At 35.0% G+C, this 14,624-nt stretch overlaps 1 protein-coding gene across 6 annotated transcripts in view; it reads right to left on the reverse strand.

Moving 5' to 3' along the window:
- Positions 1 to 14,624, reverse strand: part of tsl (torso-like) — a 144,199-nt gene that overhangs the window by 6,848 nt on the left and 122,727 nt on the right. For all 6 annotated transcript variants that reach the window (XM_068372413.1, XM_068372411.1, XM_068372409.1 and 3 more), the window contains one exon: positions 831 to 1,191. In XM_068372413.1, the coding sequence (XP_068228514.1) occupies positions 831 to 1,191 (361 nt within the window). The remainder of the gene's footprint in view (positions 1 to 830; positions 1,192 to 14,624) is intronic.

The following is a 14,624-nucleotide window of genomic DNA, read 5'->3' on the forward strand; positions in this document are numbered from 1 at the left end:
TCGCCACGGCTTTGATATTATGATTATCTGTTTATTTATACACTTATTTTAGTATGAAAACATTTCTTAGTACTTGACAACAAGAAGATCGTGAGTTATTACATTAGTTTTGTTTAGGCAATTTTTAAGAACCCTTACAAATTATTAATATGAAAATCATGAGTTCCAGTCTTGCTTTTGTGAAATGAAGGATTTTGGTGCCAGAAGGATACGGCTCTGTGGCTTCTAATAATGTAGGTACACTTTGAATGGATGTTCGCAGGATTCCTTAGGTTCGTATAATTATGTCCTCTTAATCCTTTACAACTCGATCTCATCAGCGAACTCACTCGTCTTAGAAATTGGATTGAAATTACCACGTTTGAAATTCCTCTAACAGCTACACACTATGATGTACTCATGCACTTTCGATATTGGTCTGGTGAAATAAGGTTTTCAGGAATATTTTCGGGGTTTTGGAAAACTTTTTTAATTATTTCTACGGGAAATTTTTATATATTGGAATTAGTGGAAATATGCTTCCTCGATTTAACTATTAATTTGTTCTACAAATGATTCTCAAAACTGTATAGGGTACTTGAAAATACATCAAGCGACGATACTATATATATTTACCTAAATTATTTACAGTATTATATTCATATTAGGTGCAATTATTTTCGTCACCAAAAATGGAAACAGTAGGCATGACATTCTTCGCTGCACAATTTTCAATATCAACAATCTATTAACTTACCTTTCGTGGCTATTTAAACCACGGAATGTCTGAGGTTGTCAAATGCAAATAAAAATTATAGGACAGCCTAATGCTCAAGAACAATATATCCTACCTGCTAAATTGGCTCTCCGAGCCCTTCGGAAGAGGCGAATAAGTACAAAGGAATACTCATTGGTGAAAAATGTTGGATGGATACCCAAGTGATAAGCTTTCATTTTGTCTGAAAGTGAGCTCGTAAATGCCCGATTAGGCTCAGCAACCCCTTCTATGAAGAAATTGTCAAAGTAGGCGGTCATCAGATCTCTCTCATCGTCACAAAAATCGATCAGGAAATGTTGATCATATCCCCGACGTGTCTCTGGTGTTATCGCGCTGGAACGTCGATCATGAGTCGCCCAATAGGAATTCTTCTGGAAGACTTCTGCCGTTTGCTCTAAGAACAACCAGCTGTTATCTCCTGGATGTGGAAATACCTGATAGGGGAATATTCGTTAGAGAAGGAAATCTATAGGTGTACAAATACCCTTAAACTGCTATGTTGATTTTATTGCTGCGAATGTTAACTAAAGTAATACCCTACTGATACTGTATAATGGAAAGTTATTTTAAAAGAGAATATTAAACGTAATTCTAACGTAGCTGAAAAAGAATTCCGGTTTTTATCTAAAATTTCACTTAACATGTAAGTAATGAGGCTCATAAAGTTCAGTCACTAACGTCTTGATTAATATCTAATGATTTTCTGCTATTATTTTAAAAATTTTCGAATTCTCATAGTCATGCATTTTTCTTAGTCCCCTATAAATTGCATTCTCAGAAAATAAAGTCCTTATCAATGGCAACTGATGAGATTAGTGTCGAGATCTTGAAACATTTCTGCTTTTCTTATACGACTATTAAATGAAGGTAATCATAATGGGTGAGGCCGTGAGGGATAGGGCGAATTGTATGTGCCTTAACCAGCAGGAGTGACATCAGAAAAAACAAGCAGAGTAAGTTTCCATCATTACACAAGAATTTTAGAGCTTAGAATAAAATACTCATGGATCACAGGGCTTACTCGAGCCATTTTGCTGTGCCTTTAAGTACAGGATTACATTTTTCTTATACTGTATATCTGTGGCCCGTCCCACGATTGAAAAAAAAACATGAATCTAAACTATTTTGCGAATAGTTATTGAAGATTTTTAAAGATATTCATAATATTAACAAAGTTGAATCTATACTACACGAGAAATCGTATTGTAAACAAAGTTGAATCTAAATTACAAGGAATGGTACTCATCTCCTTCGTCTTTTCAGAGTCACCTGTTCTTAAAGAAATTTTATAATGACCTCATCCTATATTCGTCACTTTTGAAATATTTGAACTTGGAGATGGGAGTGACAACCGTTTGAAGAAACGTGTATCCCATCTCACATGGATTAATTTAGCATAATTTGATTGACCAATAAACAGGGGTTCTTTGAGAAGAGTCGAAGTTGTGAAGTTTACACCAGAGAGACTTATACACACATATTATATATTTATATATATATATATATATATATATATATATATATATATATATATATATATATATATATATATATATATATATATATATAAACACATGCATACAGTTAAACATACACATGTGCATAGTGTCTAACAAAGTTCTAAGTTTCATCCGTAAAGCTCCCTATCTCTTGTCTTACGTGAGCTAAAATGGGCAGGGAATTCTGTATAGTGTGTTCTTTATAACAAAACATTTTGAACCTGAAAAATCCAGAAATTTGTACATACTTTTAATAGATCAATTCCAATTTACTCTCTCTCTCTCTCTCTCTCTCTCTCTCTCTCTCTCTCTCTCTCTCTCTCTCTCTCTCTCTCTCTCTCTCTCTTGTTCCTTTACATATCATCAGGATTTTTAACTCTATAATTCATCCCCATTCCACATATGATAGAATATACTGGCGAAACATACACCAGCTTTGTGGTATAAGTTTTGTCTTTTCTTGTCGACAAATATCAATTTCATGTATGTGTTTATATAATCAGCTGTCTGTTTATATCTGTCTGAACAAATCAAGTTATTTGTAACGAGAGCCACCCCTCAACTTTAGGCCAAACCCTAGTAAGTAATCCTAGGATAGAAAACCTTGCAGAATTTTTGCACAAAACAAAAATAAATGGCGTTTTCCTAAATGAGATGAATAACCTTGGAAGCATGAAAGTTGGAGAATGAATATGTTCAAGCATTCAGAACTTCCTTAAGAGTTGACTTGGAATGTGTGGCGTAATGAACTATATACAATGATTATCCAAAATGTAATCTTTGAAAAAAAAAAATGTCACTAATGGCAAAAATGATGTCCCAAACAGGTAGATTTCAAGAATTTACTACAATGATTAAAAGTCCAAAGTTTAACCAGCTTTAATATCAATTTTACATAATAATCAATGGCAGGTCAATGCAATTAATTTCTGCTGTGATCGATATAAATCGGCAAGTATTAAATCCTGTTATTGTAAAAGGAGAAAAGGTACAGTTGAGCAAGGTAAAGTTTTTGAGGTTAATAATGACATTAAAGTAACCCAGGTAAATTACTTCTTTTCCTCGACAGCCAAACATCCCTCCCTTCAAAAATATATATGTCAGAAGAGGGAAAAGGATAAAATCCTCCCAACTTTTGACGCCAGGATGTTATATTTGGGAGGGGCTTTAAAGATGCAATAAAAATAGCTCTGTTGAAGGAAGGCACTATCCCCCCAATCGCTGTATTACAGTTTTATCAAGAGAAAACTGACACAATTCTGTTGCATTTAATATATAGCGTAGTATGATGATACTAAAGTAAATTATTACTTATGGCAATGATACAGATATAATTTTCATGACCATATACTAAGCAGGATGCCTGTGTAAGAATGTTCCTGAACTATGTGTTCAGACTAGTGATGAAATATGTGCCAATTCATAAGGTAGAAAAATCTTTAAGGACAGCAAGATGAATAGCATTCCCCTTTATCCATAGTTAAAATGGAAAGGATGCAACAAGCTTCCCATACTTCAAAGGAAAAAAGACGGGGCAGGGGCAGAAGGATAATTATCAACATTCAAGCATTAAAAAATCTTGCTGAATCCTAGGAGGATAGAGATGTTGGTACTCAGGAACTTATCAGTCGAACTAGGGTTCCCTTAGAGCACTTCAGTTCTTCAACAACACCTCCACCCTTCTCAGATTTGTACCACAAACCGAAGATGCTTCCGTGCAGTATTTGAGAAGGGCTGCATATGCAACACTTGCGGATAAAAGTACCCACATACCTAAGCCGCAATTTCCCTTATTGCAGAAATATAGATGGACTGTTACAGGTGATATTGTTGTGACCTTAATAGCATGTACCAGGTACTAGTTTGAAGATCCTGGAAAAAAGGATGTGGGAGACACCGTCCATGTGCGAAAAATCAAGCCAGTGCAATATAGGGTGCAAATGTACAGGGTCAGTTAATAAGTACAGTCACGTACACTACAAAGCACACTTGTTATTAGGCAGAAACAGCTCTTGTGATAACAAGGCTGGTGAAGACAACTAAGCAATTGATGTGCCTATGTTTATGTCTATAGTCCAACTTATTACGTACATCTAACACTTGCTAACAGTTTTGTCCTTTGTTTGTGTTTATCCTAATGGAGTTTAGATTTTTCATATCAGTTGTAGAATGATTATTGTTACTTTTGAATTATCTTAATTCTATTATTTTTTTTATATTAATCCATACATGTTTTGTCACTAATTGAAATTTCTATAATATAAAAAGGATATTAAGTCAACATGTTGAGAAAGATTTTGTCTATGCATTCAATTAAAGACCAAACAAGTGGTTATGTATTTGTTGAAAGCATTATGTGAAAGTTAGTTGCTATCATAACACTACAATCAATGTTTTATTCTTTATAAACTTTGCTTTCATCAACATTTAGGCATCTTTTTGGTTATCACGTTTGTAAAGTGGAAATTAATAATTTTGAAATAAATCTAATGTTTCACTGTATGATGTTTTTGCTTTTAACTATGTCCCTTATAAAAGACTGGTTTAGGTATAGGATTATCATTCAAATTATAGATTTGTATAACTCTCAGACACTGATAAATCTGCATAAATTCTTTATATGCCCAAATAAAAATAAAATTCTTGATCTAAGCAGCCAAACGTTATGGTAACTATTTAAAGATTATTTTCGTGTGAAATTTTGCTTTTTTTTTTTTTTTAAACTGCTAATTTTCCGAAATTTATGCATAGAAGAAAAATGTCTCAGATAGTTGATATCTGCCAAGAGAGTATATGAAATATTTTGAAAGAATCTAAAGAGATAAAAGCCCTGACAATTTACTTTCCTAAGAATCTATTTTTTTTTGTGTGTGTGTGTGTAAAACATTTTATGAGATTATCCACCCTCAATAGGGAGAGACTAAAGAAGGTAAAAATACCAGACAACCTTTTACAGCACACGCATGCAGGTTTACTGCCCTGAGTTCCTGTTTCTTTTTTTTTTTTTTTTTTTTTTTTTTTACCTGTGGTGCTATAGACAAATTCATTTCGATTTTTAAATACAGATCATGAACTCGACAGTATTGACTATTGAATACAGCAGAGTCGGAATAACTCATGTCTCATTTTACAGCCGAGTCACCTAAAGTCTAGTGTTTTGATGTTTACCATCATTTCCTACGGTAAAGGTTCGAATCCTTGGCTGGACAGAAATATTCATTCATCAGGGAATTTTTCAATGGGTCTGAGATCCCATAGCAAATTGAATTTGTTATTAATATATATACATATATATATATATATATATATATATATATATATATATATATATATATATATATATATATTATATATCTATATATATAGGCTCTCTCTCTCTCTCTCTCTCTCTCTCTCTCTCTCTCTCTCTCTCTCTCTCTCTCTCTCTCTCTCTCTCTCTCTCTCTCTATATATATATATATATATATATATATATATATATATAATAATAATAATAATAATAATAATAATAATAATAATAATAATAATAATAATAATAATAATAAGCCCGATTTCGAAAAGGTAGAAGTTGCACTGACAAAATTTTCATTTTGAGACGTTGTACAGCAATACGTAGAATAAAGAAATCCACTTTTGATGGTATTTGTGAACTATGAAAAAGACTTTGATAGTGTGCACCGGCAAATACTGCGGAGAGTCCTGCGTTATTATAGAATTCCTCTTAAATATGTGAATTTGATTAAGTCTGTTCATGAGCATAGCAAGTGCAAAGTTAATGTTAATGGAGTCTTATCAATTGGATTTCCAGTGAACAGTGAAGTACTCCAAAGGAATATGCTGTCACCTATGTTGTTTATCCTCCAGACCTATAGTATGCTGAAGATGCTATCCTTATTAGCAGAATGCATGAAATGTCACACGAGGTTAGGCTCAAGATGAATAAAAGAAGGACCGAGATGATGAGAACGAAGTATGCATTGGAAGAGGAAATACCATTGGAAGGAGATTAATGAGGTAGAATCATTTAAGTATTTAGGAAATATGGTCTCCAATACAGGGTCTTTAGAATTAGTGATGAGTGAAAGATTGAAAAAAGCAAATCAGATTAAGTAAAATTTGGAAATCAAATCGCCTGAAATTACATATTAAAATCAGACTATATATCAGTTTAATGAGATCGCTGATACTATATGACCATGAGTCATGGTATGACAATGAAACAATCGCCAATAGATTTAGAAAATTCAAGAGTTAAATGGAAGTACAGGAACAGAAATGAAACTATAAGAGAGATTACTCGAGTGCCATAAGTGTATGAGATTATGATGAGAGGTAGATGGAGATGGTTTAGGCATGCTCTTCGCACTTCCCAAGAGAGATTAGTTCACCAAACATTCAGCTAGGACCCACAAGGCACTAGAAGAGTTGGAAAACCCAGGCCTACAGGGCTGAGGACTATGAAGCGCGAAGTAGATGATGGATGGAGAAGTATTGAATTAAAAGCTCAAGATAGATATGACTGGTGAAATCTAACCGAGGCCCTTTGCATCAATAGGCATAGGAGGAGATGATGATATATATACAGTATATACATACATATATATATATATATATATATATATATATATATATATATATATATATATATATGTGTGTGTGTGTGTGTGTGTGTATACATATACATATATATATATATATATATATATATATATATATATATATATATATATATATATATATATATATACACACACACACACACATATATATATATATATATATATATATATATATATATATATATATATATATATATATGTATATATTTATATACACACACGCATATATATATGCATATATATATATATATATATATATATATATATATATATATATATCTATATATATATATATATATATATATATATATATATATATATATATATATATATATATATATATATATAGGTATATATATATATATATATATATATATATATGTCCTAATCCTTGTATGAAGATATGTGTTGCGCGTCAAGGCAACTGAACTCTATAATCATAAGAATTCCACAAAACCTAACTATTCAGCATGTTGTAGCAAGATTTCATCTTGCTTGCAAGGGGAGTTAGTAGCCTTTGTGCATTCTCTTAGATAAGGCGCTCGCCTGAGAGTGTTGGCTGTAGACAGTGTATTCACGAACCTCTTGTAATAAAGTGAAAAAACCCATTTTTCGATGTCTCATTTACCGTTGATATGGGACATATTGGTGTCAGGTGTACAAATACGTCTGTTTGTATATGCTGTGAGCAAAGTTGTTCTTTAAGCCGGTTAAATAAAAGTTCAAGATGCCTAGATACACAAGGACTAACATGGTAGACACTGCTGCTGCGGGAGATGAAAACGAAGGAGCAGTTGGATTTAGTAAGGCTGATGAAGAATATAGAAAGGATTTTCGAACAAAGGACTTAGAAAATAGGTTAAATAGCCTAGCAGAGTTAATAAACAGATTCTTGGTTAAACAAGAAGAGGAGCGGCTCGCAACCACAGCATATCCGTCGTACATAATCGAAGATCAAACTCACAAAAGTGAAAGTACACATGCACAGCCGAGTGAAGATAACATCATAGTTTGAAGGTTGCCAGAACTCCAGGCAAATGTTTAGCCTTTTGATGATCAATGGCCTAAAGAAGGCTTTCAATCGATCGAAGAGTTTTTGAGAGACTTTGAAGTAGCCACATATGGGTGGTCGGAAAGAGAAAGATGCTTCAGCAATGGAGGTAATGTGTTGGCTACAAGACAGTTTAAGAAGTTATACTGAAATAAAATGAAGTTTGATTGAGAAATATGCTTTGCCTGATGCCAGAAAGGGGGACATAAAGAAAATTACAAACCCAAAATTCGAGAAGGTGAATCCAACTCTCATTTTTTGTGATTGTAATTTGTTTGCTACCTGGAGTGCCAATCTCCCAGAAGGGGATAAAAAGGCAATTGCCCGTAAACATATTTTCAGATTAGTAAACCCATATTTATGTGGTTATTTGTCCGATGACAATCGTTCGTTAGCAGACATAGTGAGCGTGATACAAAACATATTAGATAGTTTGCCAGAAGAAAAAATGACTGAGAATAACTACCCTGATTCCGAGAAGTTGGCAGCCATAAGAGGCACTCACCGACCCCAAAGCGGGAGAGGGGAGAACGTAGTCAGCAGGTGAGAAGAGTCTTCAGATGCTGACAGTGTGGGGTAGAGGGGCACCGACGAGGGGAGTCCCCCATCCAAAGATTCCCCGCTGTTACACTTGTCAGCTCTCTATCTCGAGAGTGCCCAACAAAAAACGCCCAGAGAGGGCGGGCTGTAGTCCATGCACACCACCCCCAGCCCAACATCCGAGGAAAAGGAAACAGAGGAACGGGGAGACGAGGGAGATCGATGAGCCCCTTTATGACATCAGAAGCAGCAGCCGAGGCAGTGGTGAGAGTGACGACAACGGACATGGTAGAGCAGGCACTGGGACCTCCATTGGTACCCGCGACCTCACTCCCGCAGCACTAGGGAGAGGACCAGGGGACTGTGGTGTTGCAGCCGAGGTCATTGGCTCGTGCGCCAAATATCCTAATGGCCGGCTAGGAATGTTAGCAGTTAGGATTGACCTACCAGATGAATCCATTGAAGCGCTGATTAACACAGGAGCCAGCGTTCCACTGATTGAAAAAAGATTTTCCTCAAACACACTACAGTCAGCAGCATCCATCATCCTCAACACGCCAGAAGGAAATAAACTACCTGCAAACCATATAATGATCGTCAACGTTAAGGTGAGATCTGTGAAGTTTACACATGATTTTTTTTGTCTTGCCCACCTTGGGAATTCCAGGAATCAAGGCTATACTAGGGCTGGATTTCATTTTGGGTAATCAAATATGCATTTGGGGGGAAAAGATACAATAACAGTAAAAGCAGGAGGGTACATTTTGCCGATAGAAAGTCATGAGAGAGTACGTGCTTGCGCGGGCATGGAGAGGCATTTAAGTAAGGTAACAGCTGTACCTGAGAGAGGAGAAGTGTAGTCTCCCCAGACAATTACGAGCATATCAGTGACCCCGCGTCAGCCTCTTCCAGAAGGCACCAAGGTAATTGCTAAACTCCATGACTATTGGGTGCACGTAGTCTTAGAGGGCTTATCAGAAATAAAAGAGAACAGAGCTGATATAACAATAGTTAATTTGTCAAAAGAAAGTGTTGTGTTAGGAAGTGATTCTGTGTGTGAATTAGAGTTATGTAGAATTGCTAATAATGCGATCTTGGGAGCCACAACTCCAGCCTGCACAGACAAACACACTCAGAATTTGATTATGCAAGGGTGAAAACTATGTCCATCAGAATATCAACCTGTAGTTAGTGACATTGTGAATAATTATACCAATGTAACTGCAATTGGAGATGAGCCACCCGGGAGGATTGATCGATTTCCCTTTACCATTGAAACTGGGCAGGCGGAGCCGATCAGGCGAAGGCCTTATAAGATACCCATTCATTTCCAGGGAGAGATAGAAAGGGAAATTAGTAAATTAAGGGAACAAGGGAAAATCGAGGAGAGAGAATCCCCCTGGGCTTATCTAATTGTAGCGGTTAGGAAAAAGGATGGCTCAGTAAGATTGTGTGTTGATTATAGGAAGTTGAATGCAGTCACTAAGGATAATGCATTTCCATTGCCCTCGACTGAAAAATTACTTGTGAACGTACGGGATAGTAAATATTTTACAACTATTGATTTGAAGTCCGGATATTGTTAAATACCCATTCAGGGAGACAGTAAATGTAAAACGGCATTTATAGCTAACAATCAACTATTTCAGTTTAATTTTCTTCTTTTTTGTGTCAAAAATGTTCCAAGTAATTTCTCTAGAGTAATAATGGCGGGTTTATCTTCATTAATTGGCCATAATGTTCTTGTTTATTTAGACGATATCATAATTACAGGAAAAACGGCTGAAGAACATAATGATAATAATAATCGTAAAGTTTCAGAAGCATTGGGACGTAATGGCATGAAAATAAATGTGTCAAAGTGTAAATTTTTCAGTAAACAGGGCAAAATTTTAGGTCAGATAGTAACCCCAGAAGGTATCCAACCCTGCCCCAGTAAAGTAGAAGCTATTAGAGACTTCCCCAGGCCACGTACCCCTAAGGAAGTAGCGGAGTTCCTTGGGCTCGCTGGGTATTACCGTAAATTCATATATATATATATATATATATATATATATATATATATATATATATATATATATATATATATATACTGTACATGTTGATGAGCAAATGAGATTATGAAATGTAAAATGCCACTTTCTTTAAAAAGAAAAGCATTTAATGCGATGATCCTACTTGTATCAACTTCTGCAATCAGAAACTTGGAGCCTTACTAAAGCCTTAGAACATAAGCTAATTATAACTCAAAGAGTTGTGGAAAATACAATGATGAGAATAACATTAAGAGACAGAGAAAGAGCAACATGGATACGAGATCAAATTAAAGTAGAGGATAGTCTAACAACATGTAAGAAAATGAAATGGGTAGATCATATAATAAGAATGACAGACAATAGATGGACATTATGAATAACAAAATGGGTCCCTAGAGATTGAAAAAGATGCAAGGGAAGAAAGAGAAGACGATGGATTGACGAACTAAGAAAGTTTGTTAGAAGTAGGACAAGTGAGTCGGAATAGGCTGATAGGATAGCAACGGAAGGATGTGACGTTAACGGAATTATTATACTGTGTGGTAGATGAGATGGAGGTGCAGCAATCTCCCAACTGTTATTACCTCAAGAATTGGTTGCTTATGAGGAAGCATAGATCTGCCGATATCTCTGGGAATGCCGAATGGGGCACTTACCATCAGATATTGATTCCCACACTGCTGAGAAGACAGAGGAAGTAGATAACTCAGCTTTAGAAGAAGGACAAGTGAGTTGGAAAAGGCTGATAGGATTGCAATGGAAGGATGTGACGTTAACGGAATTATTGTACTGTGTGTTAGATGAGATGGAGGTGCAGCAATCTCCCAGCTGTTATTACCTCAAGGATTGGTTGCTTATGAGGAAGCATAGACCTGCCGATATCTCTGGGAATGCCGAATGGGGCACTTACCATCAGATATTGATTCCCGCACCGCTGAGAAGACAGGTGATCGGCGTAGCACATGAGATGGGACACATGGGAATAAGAAAGACGACGGAGAAGATTATGAAACACTTTTTCTGGCCTGGCATGCAAAATGATGTGAGCCACTTTTGCCATGCAGGTCATGTTTGTCAGATGGCTGGAAAGCCCAATGAGTACATCAAGAAAGCCCCCTTACACCTGATTGAAATACGAGGAGAACCCTTCAGCAAGATAATGATGGACATTGTAGAACCGATTAAAATGTTAGCAAAAAAATGGAAAGATCGGATGTAGAATATATCAAAAGTATGAGGAAAAGGATTGGTGAGATATGAAAGTTTTTCCTCGAAAACCTGGATACGGGCCAAGGAAAAATGAAGGAAAGGTTTGGTATGAAAAGTAAGAACAGACAGCTTGGGTTGAACAACAGGTGTTGGTTTACTTACCAATAAGGAGATTCCCTCTCATCAACAAGTTCCAAGGACCATTTCGGACTTTGGATAAGATCAGTGACCTGACCTAGGTTATCGATATATCAGGAATAAGGAAAAGTCAAAGGAAGATAAACGTTAACTTATCGAAACCGATACTTCAAGCACCAGATTTCATCAAGAAATTTCTTATCAAAGTTGATGCGTCGGACAATGGGATTGAAGCTGTAATACTGCAAGAAGTCAAGGAAGAAATTCTTCACCCTGTCTTTTTTATAGTTGTCGAAGCTAAAGAAGCATCAAGGAGCCTACTCCACAGTTGAAAAAGAACTGCCAGCGCTAATCACAGCGATAAGAAAGTTTGAAGTTCATATAAATAGACCACAAAATGAAGAAGTTACGGTTTACTCAGACCGCAATCCTTTAACTTTTGTTAATAAAATGAAGAATAATAATCAAAGATAAACTAGATTGTCGTTATGTTTGCAACCATATTCTGTTAATGTTAATGGTAAGGAGAACGTGGTTGCAGATTATTTATCTCGCGCCGAATCGGTGGATTCAGGCCCAGAATAAACAATCTTCTTGGGGGGAGCTATGTTACGAAGCTGGTCTATGTGAGAATAGGTTATTTCATTCACGTATCTTATTTGTGTATTTAAGAGATGTATAGCCAGCTCGTAAGGAGGGGACCCCTGGCTTAGGATTATGTATAAGTATGTAAATTACATAAGATTTCCGTCATTTATTTAGTTGTATTTTCCTTCAGTTCCGTATATGCAATTTATGTCATTTTAAAGAATGAATATATATATATATATATATATATATATATGTATGCATATATATATATATATATATATATATATATATATATATATATATATATATATATATATATATATATATATATATATATACATATATATATATATATATATATATATATATATATATATATATATATATATATATATATATATATATATTACGACTAGCGAATTATGTAAATCCTGAGCTCCCAAACTCACTTGCTTTATATTACATAATCTGATGCACAAGAGAAATACCTCTGAGCTCTGAGAATAATACGCAACTCCCAGACAATAATATATGTGAACACTGAATATCTAAAAGGTCTCTACTTTACACTTAAATCAAAACTGGGTGGTTACTTTACTTTTAACGGGAGTCATTCTTAGATCAACCTCTTATTTTGGTTCTTAGTCAGGGGATACGAGCAAAGCTCTGAAATAATTATTGGTGATTGAAGTAAAACACACTGTAGAATAATGAATATATTCTATAAAAAAATAACAATTTAAGAAAATTAACACCAAAAATAAATCACTTGATATTTTAAATCTGAACTAGATCTTAGACTAAGACAAAAAATGATACTTGGAACAAATTACACAATCACTTGTTTCACTAGAAATAAATTTATGAATATATTTAATTTTGACAATTAATGAAAGAAAGTTGACACTATAGAAAACAAATCAAATTTACACTTATAAATACTTAATTTTTATTCTTGTGTCCTTAGGGTCACACAAGGTTACTGAAAAGTTAAGCAATATAAATAGGTTTTACTGTTTTAACCTAATTACACAGGGCCGGTCACAAAAAACAATTAATTTTTATAATATACTGGTACTCATGTAAACACAACACTTCTACTAACTTAAACCAAAGAAATTCCAATATTTGAACAATCACTATTTACATTTAAGAGTAAACACTACGCATGTTGGAGAGGAAACACGTTGGAAAAGAGATACGTATTGGCTGAATAGACGCTGGAAAGGACTGTCGGACGATGGCTCTTCTGAGGGTAAGGCTGGATCTCTTCTGCTTCCTATGCATTGCTAGCCTCTATATACATCAACTAAATTCATTCCAGAATCTACCAGTTTGGCTGTCTGGAAGTGTGGGGGGGGGGGCATGATCTAGCTGTATCAAGGCTGCCAACTTGGCATAATGGAAGTAGGGTAGTATCGTCGCTTGCGAGGCAACTCTTTCAGCTAACTCTGCTCACCTCCTCTCATAACATTAAAAAAAAAGGTTAAACTTTAGTCTAGAACCTTAATGCCTCTTTCAACCACGTGGAAACATGATGCAATCCCTAGTATGTGTCATACAGCATACCTTTTAACAAGTTACATAAGACTTTGTAACAAAACTATGTGAAATAAAAATTTAATTCTTTAAAATAGTGTAAATTTACATATATGGAGCTGAATGAAAATAAAACTAAAAGAATGATGATAGTCTTATGTAATTTACAAATATTACCTAATCTTACATGAGTGAAATTCACCTATACATCTCTTAAATACACAGATAAAATACATGAATAAAATATTCTACTCTCATGGAGTCCAGCTTCTTAACATAGCTCCCCAAAAAAGATTATTCATTCCAGGCCTGAATCCACCGATTAAGCCCGAGATAAATAATCTGCAACCACAGTATCTTTACCTGATATATGCTTTACATTAATACAATATGGTTGCAAACATAATGACTATCTTATTAACCTTTGATTATTATTCTTCATTTTATTAACAAAAGTCTATGATTATGATCTGAATAAACCGCAATTTCCTCGTTCCGTGGACTATTCTCATAAACTTCAAACTTCCTTATCGTTGTGATTAGAGCTAGCAGTTCCTTTTCAACTGTCAAGTAGGCTCGCTGATGCTTCTTTAGCTTCGACGACATGAAACAGATGGGGTGAAGAATTCCTTCCTTGCCTTCTTG

Source organism: Palaemon carinicauda, chromosome 4 (genome assembly GCF_036898095.1).
Source record: "Palaemon carinicauda isolate YSFRI2023 chromosome 4, ASM3689809v2, whole genome shotgun sequence".
Lineage (NCBI taxonomy): Eukaryota > Metazoa > Arthropoda > Malacostraca > Decapoda > Palaemonidae > Palaemon > Palaemon carinicauda.